The sequence below is a fragment of the Scedosporium apiospermum genome (assembly GCF_000732125.1).
Source record: "Scedosporium apiospermum strain IHEM 14462 chromosome Unknown SEQ_SAPIO_0121, whole genome shotgun sequence".
NCBI lineage: Eukaryota > Fungi > Ascomycota > Sordariomycetes > Microascales > Microascaceae > Scedosporium > Scedosporium apiospermum.
In genome coordinates, this window is record NW_015971822.1 from 755,122 (window position 1) to 766,614 (window position 11,493).

Consider the following 11,493-nt stretch of genomic DNA (forward strand, 5'->3'; position numbering starts at 1 on the left):
CTCTCCTGGCATCCCAGTTCATAATTCGGCAGCCTCCACAACTCCTACTAGACGCCTGTTTTTGTTTTGAATATTGCATCGAAATAAGGTGCGATGCGATCAACAATCTAGTTTGTCTAGGGGCGGTCGATTACATTAGCATCCCACAAAAGAAAGATCCAAGAGGCAAGAGAATGATTGAGGACGACTTACTGGATGCTGGAACACCCATTTCCTCCCACATGCTGACCTGGCCTGAGGACGAGTTCCTCGGCGATGAGTCTATCATCAGAATTCTTCCCGTGTAGCATGCGTAGTAGCTCATAATGTCCTCGACGCGATATCCCCTTCTTGTTTTCCCCTGTCTTCCTAATCGCTTATGCGATGAGGTCTGCGACGTTCATTGGCATCTCATCGATCTGGGTGGAGTAGTACACTGTGTCGAGAATGTCAGCTTTCCAAGCATCTCAGACAAGCAAAATTATTTCCAAAGACACTTACACTCAATGTCGCGAAGGATCCTAACATCTTCGGTAGTAACAAAGTTGATAGCAACACCCTTGCGACCGAACCGACCGCTACGACCAATACGATGGATGTAGTTCTCTCGATTGCTCGGCAAGTCATAGTTGATAACCAAACTGACCTGCTGGACATCGATACCACGCGCCCAAACGTCGGTCGAAATCAGCACCCTACTGTCTCCGCGTCTGAAATCGTTCATAATACTGTCACGTTCCTTTTGAGGCATCTCTCCGTGCATGCTGCTAACGGTGAAGTTGGCTTCGCGCATCTTCTCCGTCAGCCAATCGACCTTGCGGCGCGTGTTGCAGAAGATGACGGCCTGCGTGATGGTAAGGGTATCGTAGAGATCGCAAAGGGTATCAAACTTCCAGTCCTCCTTCTCGACGGCGATGAAATATTGCTTCAAGCCCTCAAGGGTCAACTCGTCACGCTTGACCAGGATACGAACGGGATCCGTCATGAACTTGGTCGTCATGTCGAGCACATCGTAAGGAAGTGTGGCGCTGACTACCACGACCTGAGTGGCGGGAGGGAGATAGCGGTAGACGTCGTAGATCTGTTCGCGGAAGCCACGGTTAAGGAGCTCGTCTGCCTCGTCAAGGACGAGCATCTTGATGTGGCGCGTACGAAGATGACGGCGGCGAATCATGTCGGCGACGCGACCGGGGGTCCCAGAAACGATGTGCTGGCCGTAGTCGAGCTTCCGGATATCTTCGCCAACGTTGGTACCGCCGATGCAGGCATGGCACTGCACGTTCATGTAGTCGCCAAGGGCCATGACGACGGACTGGATCTGGGTGGCAAGTTCGCGTGTCGGGGAGAGGACGAGAGCCTGAGTTTCGCGAACGGCGGTATCGATGACCTGAAGCATACTGATCGAGAAAGTCGCCGTTTTACCCGTACCGGATTGGGCCTGGGCGATAGTATCGCGACCTTTGCAAATCTGGACGATTGCTCGAGACTGGACTGCAGAGGGCGTCTCGTAGCCGTACGCATAGATACCTCGGAGGAGATTCTCTGAACAATGGATTAGCTTTGGTGGAGTCACAATGTTAAGAGGTTAGGATAGCAGGTCACATACCCTTCAGGGACATGGCCTCAAAGGTAGGGTGGACGGTAACCTCCTTGGAGGTGGTGAACTCCATGCGCTCATCAGCCTTGCGGTCAATGCCGCCGGAACCAGCTCCCTCTGCCATGTTTACGTTTAGGGAAAAATTCGCCGGATGAGGGTGAAGCCGATGGTCTATTTTGGGATCTCGTCGATAAAAACCGTGGTGATCGAAGGGGATGGATGGGTTATATTGATGCTTTCGAATGCGACGTGCCGAGATTGGCGGAAGCGAGAAGTAGTTCGAGCGCAGAAAAAAAAGAAGGCGAAGAAAAAAAATCAATACAAGATGATTTCGCCGTAGCGCGTGCACCTTCTCTCTCTGGGGCGAAGCCTTGCGCAGTTCCAGAAGCGCAGCTACAGTATTTAGGAACTAATTATACGCACTGTATACTTAACTTGGAGCAGCTCTGGTTCACATTTGAGAAGGCGCGACAGCGATTTTTCCAAAACCCTCCACCACATTTTCCAGTTTGCCACGACCAACCATGTTTTTAGAAGACGAGCGCTACATTCACGAGGACCTCGAACGCCTCGAGCAGGCCATATCCGATCGGATCGGAGATGAACCCAAGCACATACGCGACCGATTAAACAAGGATCACGAGATCGCGCAGCTCTTAGACCAGATCAAGAGCCAGTCCACCACATTGCTCAAGCTCTACCGCGACGAAGACGGTGCTCTAACAAACGAGATACAACGGATAGGAAGCGGCGATCCGTTCGAAGAGTTCTACCGCGAGGTGACGGCCATTCGCGATCACCATGCTCGATACCCGAACGAGCAGGCTGAGAACACTGAGCTGCGTTACCGCGCGAAGAGGACAGCGGATGGGGAGTTGATACCCTATGTTATAGATTCTCTCTTCTCCGGAGAGGAGGCTTTCGGCCGCTTCTTCGATCTCCACGGGTGTCACGATTCGTACCTCAACCTACCAAATGTCAAACGTCTCAGCTATCTGCAGTACCTCGAGGTGTTTGATAATTTTGCCGTTGGCGCGGGGGGCATAAAGAGGGACGACAAGTTGACGGACCAATACTTCAGATACCTCGGAGAGCTAGCAGATTACCTCGAGTCGTTCATGCGCCGCATTCGACCCCTGGAGAACGTTGATAAGGTCATAGCCGACTTCGATAAGGAGTTTGATGAGGCGTGGGAGAAGGACGAGCTAGAGGGGTGGCAGAATAAGGTCAACGGGGCGACGAATGGATCGAACCACCCAACCAGCACGGAAGAAGCCATCTACTGTGAAGACTGCGAGAAGGAGTTCAAGAACGAAAATGTCTACAAGAGCCATTTGACGGGGAGGAAACACATCAAGGCGGCAGAGAGGCGCGCACAAAGAAAGAAGGAAGAGGAGCAAGAGACAAAGACTAATGGTGCAGGTGGTATTTCGGCGAGGAGGCTGAAAGAAAAAGCAGTCGCCGAACGAGAATATCGAATCAAGCGCCTGGCGTCGGCCATGTCGACAGAGCGCGGCGATACTAGGGTCAACGTCGAGCGCAAGCAGGGCATGACGGAAAGAGAGCGACAACAGGAGTTGGAGAACCTCATGAACATGACCGACCGCCCTCAGCAGGCCGCGGCGCCGGAAGAGGGCGAGGAGGAGGACGGCGAGGAGAGGATTTACAACCCCCTCAAGCTACCGCTGGCTTGGGACGGCAAGCCTATCCCCTTCTGGCTGTATCGACTGCATGGTCTTGGCGTCGAGTTCCCCTGCGAGATTTGCGGAAACTTCGTCTACATGGGACGCAGGGCATTCGACAAGCACTTCAACGAGGCGCGTCACGTTTACGGCCTGAGGTGTCTTGGCATTACGAACACCACGCTTTTCCGAGACATATCAAACATCGACCAGGCGCTGAGGCTCTGGGAGAAGATACAGAAGGAAGAAAAGAGGAACAAGGTGGACGAGGGCAGTGTGGTACAGATGGAGGATGCCGAGGGCAATGTGATGCCGGAGAAGGTGTACTATGACTTGCAGAAGCAGGGTCTCCTGTAGAATGTCTCGATTTAGTAACTTGGGTCTGGAGTTTGGTATTACAAGTAGGGTTTAAGGTAGATGATTGGAGTTTTCTTTCTACGTCAATCGAAAACAGCAGCCTTAACCTGACGGACCGATTCATTTGAGTCCAGACCAGTCCAGTGCATCCACTTGCTCCATTCTCGATTCCATAAGTTCTTAATTGCTCTATTCTGGCCTCCAAGTCCGAGGAGCTTCCCTCCTTTCTTCTCCCCAATCGTTCTGATTCTGACGACAACATCACCCTGCTGGCAATGCCACGTTTACCTACTTCGGTTGCGTCCTTGTCCTCGACGCCGCCGCAAGACGATGAGGCCCCGATAATGCGATTTGGGAATGCCAAAGAGCTCTTCGAGCAGATTGACTCTACTCCCGGCGATATGCTCATCGTCACGCCTACGCAACCGGATTTGATACATTATTTGAATTTCATATTAATGGCTTTAGATGTTACTCCACAGGTCTTTGCCGAGATCGAGAGAACGCGAGATAATCGCCAGCGGAGATTTCCTTTTCATTATTACGCCAACAGGAGAATGCTCGTTATAGCAATTCCGAACCTTTGCCATGTACAACTCCATGGTGAGCTTTATATGCCGTTTTCCAGCATGGTTTGCGATATGAGCCTCAGAGCGCATTGGAAAATGATGGGCATGGCTACGCATCGAGCAGGAAGTGATAGCGGTGAGGGAGATTCATCGGGAGGTCCCATACCGGATCGTAATCACCTGCATGGCTGGCCGACACTGGTCATCGAGTCTGGACTCGGGATCACTGGCACAGTTACGAACTGGTATGGACTGGTGGTTTTCTGCATCGAACCACGATGTCAAAGTTGTGATTCTGGCGAAATTATACCTCCGGCGTCGTGAAATTATCATAGAAAGGTGGGAAGAAGAACCACCAACTCCTGAGAGGCCGGGGGCGACAACAACACGAGCCGCTGCTGTGTCACGGCCTGTCCGGCGGCAGGAAATCCTGATCATCCAAAACCCTACGGATCCAAGATTGTATGATTTCGTTAACACCCCATTAATATTGCCATTTAGACTTCTCTTCCTGAGAGGCCCGGATCTGGCTGCGGGGGAAGGGGACTTTGTAATGGGAATTCCCGAGTTGCAGCACTATGCAGAGCGCGTCTGGCAGGGAATGGAAGACTAGGTGACAGATCAATGGGATGAGTTAGATTTCCTCCAATGTGTCTAGAGAGTTGCGTGGTTGATGAGGAGAGACCATTCCCGGGTCATAGAAGTAGCAAAATCAACGTCTTCCAAAAGAACAACGACAGCGCAGTGAGCCACAGTGAGATAGTGCGTGTGTAGGATTAATAGACTACTATTTAATGTTTAACACGGTTTGTATGCCTCCTACGCTATGAATACTTGTTCAAGATGGTATTAACTACCCGAATGTTCTCCCGCCAGAAGCTCTGCATCTCGTCCTGGGGTAAGTCTTTTGGTCTCCACTCGGGCTTCATGAACAGGCCAAACCGAAACCACTCGAGGAACACCCGCGTCGCCTCGCTCTGATTCCACTTCTTCCAGTCAGGGATAGACCCCCAAAATGCCTCGCGGAGTTCATCGGCGCCATTGTACTCCGGGCCAAATCCATTCTCGGCGGGTTTACGGAAAAGCATCTCAATAACTCGGTAGAGCGACGCATATGGCGCACTGGCTACAAATTCCCAGTCGATGATCGCTCGTATCTCGGAGTATGTCCCGCTGGACACGATGACGTTGTGCGGGCCCAAGTCTGCGTGCACGGCGACGATGGGTATATCCTCGACGACGGCGGGAATAATCTGCAGGCGATTCTCGACAAAGTCCCTAATACGATCTAGGAACTTCTCTTTATATTCCTCGATACCTTGCTGCTTTTCGAGGGCGGTGAGTGATGACCTGATATACGCCCGGAGGTACTCGCGTACAGAAGAAAACGGACCACCGAGGCTATAGTGTCGATCGGGCCCGATCCTGAGAACAGTCCGGCCATTAATGTCATCGGCAATAAGCTCGCCGATCAGATGGGGTTCTGGGAGTTGGATTCGCCAGCAGGCCTGGAATGCGAGGGCCATTTTCCGCACAAAGACGAGTCTCTCCCCATGTGACAATCGAGGATACACTGATGATGCCATTGTGCCTGGTATGAACTGGGCTATTTGCCGGCCCATACCCGTGGCCTCTTGCCGTCTCATCTCTCCTGGTATTGGATACACGGCGGGGACAGGTAAGATGCTAGGGTCGATCGTTCTCGAAATCAAGGCCATGAGCGCATCCATAGAGGCTACACGGCCGTGGTGACGTAGCTGAATAACATATGCGACATCTTGGCTCTCGCGGACCGTGACCTTGTACGAGATACTCAGCGCACCGTCGGTGAATCTCGTCGACGAGGCTAAATGTCGACCGGTTGCTGCAAGAATAGCCTCAGCAAGCTCCGTTTCAGAGAGCTCGATGGGCTCCGGGGGCGAGATTTCCTTGGATCGCCTATCAATGTTGATGCGGTATCGGAGAATGGGCGCGGTAGACTCGAAGTCCTCTAATGCTGCCGACCAGGAGAAGGAGGTAGGAGTCGATTCGATCACTGCATAGGCTACACCTTTGCCTTTCGGAGAACCTATTGCGCCAGAGAACACGTAGGCTAAGAGTGCCGACACGGCTTCACCTTGTGTCATGAGCTCTTCAGACATGATTGGGGTTTCACTGAATATACCAGGACCGATTCATTGAAGCCTCGAGCGGTTCTTTTGAGGTTCGGGTGTACTTCGGACTACATGTGATGAAGTACTCCTTGTCCAAGAAAGCTGCGGAAGCCGACACCCACTTTGCAATATCTACGGATTTTTTTACTTACTACAGCTGTCTACTTGGGAGGAGTAGCTCTGTCTCTCTCCACCCTCCATCTCCCTCTCTTCTTTTCTTTCTCTCTTTCTTTTTTTTTTTTTTTTTTTTTTTTTTTTTCTGGCTTGCGCTGCCAGCCAACTTTTATACGATCACTTCGGTAGCTCAAGATCAAAAAGATCAAGCCGTCGTTACCCTCTAGGCTGGCCAGACACAAAATAAGTTAACACATCTTCTTTCCGTTGCAAAGAGACTCCTTCTCTTCACTGGAAATACCTCCCACGAGCAGCTGTAGCCCCTTCCCCGCTGACCACTCTCCATCCGTGAGAGCATCGTCTATTCTCAACTCCCAGGCACCCGACTTCCTATATAAGCTCGAAGGCTTTACCCATTTCCAGATGGCGTGCGGCCCGCCTGTAAAGAGGGGATCCCTGCTGTTTCTGAAGACGGGAATAGCGACCACCTTAACGGCTGCCGCCGTGGGTTCCTGAGGGGCTAGCGAGCTCTCTTGAATAGTACCCAAGGAAGCGAGCCATTCCTGGATCCACGCAAGGAGCCCCTCCGAATCGGATGAAGCTGCCACGGGTGCTGAAGCGACCATGGATTCTAAGAAGCGAGCTACAGTTTCGTGTCTACTGATCAGTGGGTCGCGGAGGTGGCACTCTCCAAGTTCTCGAAAGCCTTGAACTAGTTCTAAGCTGTCCGAGCCGAGCCGAGTCTGAACGCTACGAAGCGAATATGTAGGTGAATTCTCCTCAGCACGAGTCCAGAAATGAATTGCTGCTGGGAAGACATTTGACGTCGTCGCAAGCAAAACATGCTCGTGGGGATGAGCTGCCAAATCTTTCTCTACTAGGGGTAGAACAGTGCTGGTCTGCTCGCCGTCATGATCGGTAAATCTATCTCCTGCTTCTAGCTCCGGGTAGGGTGGAGGAGGATCAGAATTCTCCATAATGGACAAGAGGGATTTTCATAGAGGAGAGATGAGTTTGGAGGCATGGAGTGAGATAACAGAACTGCAGCCGAGTGACGTTGAACGAAAGGCTTATGCTCGATCAAATATTTGGGCGTGCTGGTCAAAGAGGTATCCGTCCCTCCCCAAAATTAGGATTAGTCAGAAAGCCACTCAAACCAAAAAAGTCGCTCAACTGATATTTGCTGTTTACATGTGAGTGAAATGAATGAATTTCCTAATATTGGTCTCCTACCTAAACAAGATTTCTGTCTTATTGATGGTATACTGCTGAGGTCTATATTTTAACTCTGAGTAAACCGATTTCTGCAAATAACAGCCCTTCGTCAAAGGCGGCTTGGATGAAATAATGGGAATGAAAAGCTTAAGGCTCAGGAATGTGCTTGGGCGGCACTTGAGCGTTTGGTCCAATTGAGCCTCACCACAGCAACCGCCTTAGTGTTCATTGTAAACTACTACCTAAGCCACACCATCAATCAAACTCACCCCACCGCGTCACAATCCACACTTGTGTTCCTCGCCTCACGAAGTAAACTCGCGTCGACGAAGTGGATGTGAAATGGGAAACCATATTTCAACAGCCTCTCATCAGGCATGTCTGCCTTGGTTAAACCTATCCCGGCCCTGTACACGGTCTACATTCTTCGATCAACCGTCCGACACGCGTCGCTGTACATCGGATCCACACCGAATCCGCCACGACGACTGAAACAGCACAATGGCGAGGTGAAGGGCGGCGCGGCGCGCACGTCGCGCGCCAGTTTGCGGCCGTGGGAAATGGTAGCGATAATATCTGGATTTCCGGGAATGTTGGCCGCTCTCAAATTCGAGTGAGTCTCTTCATTTTGTCCGGAAATAAACGAAAAATTAACAAATTACGAGATGGGCTCTCACAAACCCGCATTTATCTCTCCACATACCGTCGGAGGCTCGAATATCTATTTCGACGCAGAGGAAGAAGAATGGGCAACTCAAACGGCCGCGCCTGAGCCTTGTCTCCGTGTTCTCGAACCTCCACCTGCTGCTCGGGGTACCCAGCTTCGTGCGATGGCCACTCACGCTCCATTTCTTCAACAAAGACGCACATGCGGCCTGGGAAAAGTGGATTTCGGAAAGCGACGAACCAATACCGCTGGGCGTCATCGTTGAAAAAGATTTTGGACACGGAGCTTTGAGCAGCGGTAGTCGGACGACGGGGTCATCGAGCCAGGCAAAGGAGCAAGAACCCTGGGGCATCCATTCCCTTGCCTTGGATTATAAGCCACTTAAATGCTATGTTGAAAAGGCGAATGCGATATTCACCTTTGAGAGGGAAGGGAATTGCGTGCATTGCGGTGACGAGATGCCGCCAGGCGAGGGCCTCTACGCTGTCTGCCCAAATGAAGAATGCGAAGCGGTTGGTCATTTAACTTGCTGGAGTCATCACTTGCTGGCGGGAGACAACTCGGTGGGCGCAGTGCTACCTCTACATGGCAAATGCCCCTCCTGTAACGGCCCTCTACGGTGGGCAGAGATGATGAAGGAGCTGAGTTTGAGGGTCAGAGATCCGAAAGAGATTGAAAAGCTCTTGAAGACGAGGAAGAGGGCAAAGAAAATCGAGTAGATTTATTCCCCTATTTTTATGAATGGCTACGATGGCTACGATACGATGTACGACTGCTTGGTGGTGATCATGAAGAGGCTCTCCAGGCCCGGGGGTTTGTTTATACACTACGAAGTAGATAAGTGAAATATCTGGGCACCTAATAATGTACGCTGCTTTTCTTTGACTTATATCTGGCTGGTAAAGAGATCAATCAATCCAATTTTTTTTGTTCGAACCTGAACACTGTTGGCGGCGTCATTTCAAAAGCCTTGATATCTGTTTGACGAGGTTTGACCTCTCTTCCTTCGAGAAATGACCTCGTCCTTTGAAACATCGAATTGATCCATGACCATGGGTGGCATTGAATTGATTTCTACATTGGATGTCGGAAATATGTAGCTGACTCAGCGATTTCTTTCTTCTCCCCACAGTGGTCTGGGCACATTGCAGGGTCGGACTCGAGGAACGTCAGTCGCCTGTGATTGGTCCACCGTTCTGGCTCATTAAGCCGACCCTTGCATGATGAGTCGTCGATATCAGAAAAGTTAGCCAGCGGGTGATACGGACCATCGATTTTTTTTTCTCACGTTCTGGGAAAAGTCACGGGGAATTGGGGCGGAACAGGTTCCCGCCCACACCTTCCGCCGGGCATAATCCCCAAGATTTTCCCATTCAAAGTGGATTAAGTGATGGGAAGTTTTCTTTTTATTACTATGAAGTAAGGTTTTTCTTTTTCTTGTATATATGTATTTTACCCATCCTACTTAAAGGTAGCGCGTGATGATGCCACGATTTTTCATCGGTGTTAGAGTCAGGGTGATTCAATGCGTTCAGAATCGACATGTCGTGAAGTACGACGGACGCTAGATAGATACCCAGCATGGGGCAACTCTGTGGTACCTGTACTTCCTACCAACAGCTTTGCACAACGCCAAGTCGTTAGAGGAACTTCATCTGCAGTAGTGCCACCACCTGATCGGGCGCGTAGTTCTAGATCTCGTCATGGATTGATCCTTCTTGTGCCCTCCGATCCGAAGGGACTGATACATGGCGACAAGTATCATGAATTATAAGCTCTCTTCAAACATGGAACGAAAGTTTTTGTATCCACTAGCGTGGATAAATTTTTTGGACGGTCGGCAGATTTTAGATCTCGGTCTTGTTTGATGCCACTGGCTGCGATTGTGCTTTTGAGGAGGGCTAACTCCGAATCCTAGAGCGTGAGGTTGCCCATTTGCCTGGTGGAGAGATCGATTGATGTTGAGGGGGGCTAAGCCATTGTCGCAGCCTTCCTTCGAATCCGACAATAATTGTCCTAGCTCACTCCAACCCCACGTACGACTTGTCGCTCGTAATGAAGTTGCCAATATCGGCTGCACTGCACTTTGTTATGAAAGCAGGGGAATATCCGAGGTACACAGTGTCATTGTTTGATTGGGGCATCTGTTGTAACAGCCGCCTGCTCGCCTGTTCGCCTGCTCGCCAGTTCACCTGTTCGCCTGTTCGAGGCATCGATGTAGGTACTCACACTCAATCTTGGGCAGGCAAGATGGAGCATGGCGTGGGACAATGTGTCAATGCTGTGAGTGTGTGTGGGTGTGTTTTCGGTGGTGGAGTTTGTCGTGTCGTGGTGCAGTCAAAGATGTCGTTAGAAAATGAGGCACCTATTTTGTGCTGCGTCCCGAAATTCTGACAGCGCTTGTACTCCGGCGTAGTGTGGGATTAGCCTCACGTACTTGCACTGTCCCATTGAGGCGGCGCTACATAAAAATGCCGGGTGTCTGCTGATAATAAAGGTTACTGGTCCATCTGCAGTACAGTTTGTACACTTGTCATCCGGTTCTGGTACATGAGGAGACTCCTCGTTGCACACCTGCTCAATGCTCGCTCAATCGCACCCGCCGACCAAACTTGGACCCGCCGTTGGCACTATTGCCGTGACCGTGGACTTGTATTCTTGTATTCCCTGCTTATGTCTTGCCTTCCTCGTCGTTCTCTTTCCTAATAATACCTTGACCTCCATCACTGCCTTCTTCCACATGTACCTTCCTAATCCCACCTTACTTCCTCTTTCACCTTATCACCTTTTCGCCCACGAGAGATCCCTTCACTCTCATTCCCCGACGACTGCCGGTGGCCTCTTTGCGAATCTCTCGAACTTTGATTCTGTCTACCTTGATTTACATTTCCCCTTCGGCCCACCCATACCAATTCTGCTCAGTGCGCCGGGCTCGAGATAATCTCCCTCCCGGTCTCCTATCACCCACTACCAACTAAGCAACATTGGTTTAGTTTGCCGAGACAGCAAAGCGCTTAAACCTCGACTCTCTCCTTCCATCCTTTCATGCAGTCAACGTCGACAAGTTTGAGATTGAAGTCGTTCGATCATTTCTCGCCCTCCTATCGACCCTGATCGGCCAACGAATGACACGACATTGCGGCTTCGAATTTCCGATTCC

The 11,493-nt window shown here is 50.9% G+C and overlaps 1 protein-coding gene and 2 pseudogenes across 1 annotated transcript; 1 reads left to right on the forward strand and 2 right to left on the reverse strand.

Annotated features, from left to right (window-relative positions):
- Nucleotides 1–356: 356 nt before the first annotated feature.
- On the reverse strand, nt 357–1,700 carry SAPIO_CDS8280 (ATP-dependent RNA helicase FAL1; the record flags this gene model as incomplete). Its single annotated transcript, XM_016789949.1, has 3 exons — nt 357–415; nt 481–1,521; nt 1,586–1,700. The coding sequence occupies 3 exons, from the start codon at nt 1,698–1,700 to the stop codon at nt 357–359; spliced, it is 1,215 nt and encodes a 404-aa protein (XP_016640212.1).
- A 400-nt stretch (nt 1,701–2,100) lies between these two features.
- Nucleotides 2,101–3,615, forward strand: SAPIO_CDS8281 (annotated as a pseudogene; the record flags this gene model as incomplete).
- Nucleotides 3,616–5,008: 1,393 nt separating this feature from the next.
- SAPIO_CDS8282 lies at nt 5,009–6,325 on the reverse strand (annotated as a pseudogene; the record flags this gene model as incomplete).
- Between the last annotated feature and the right edge of the window lie 5,168 nt (nt 6,326–11,493).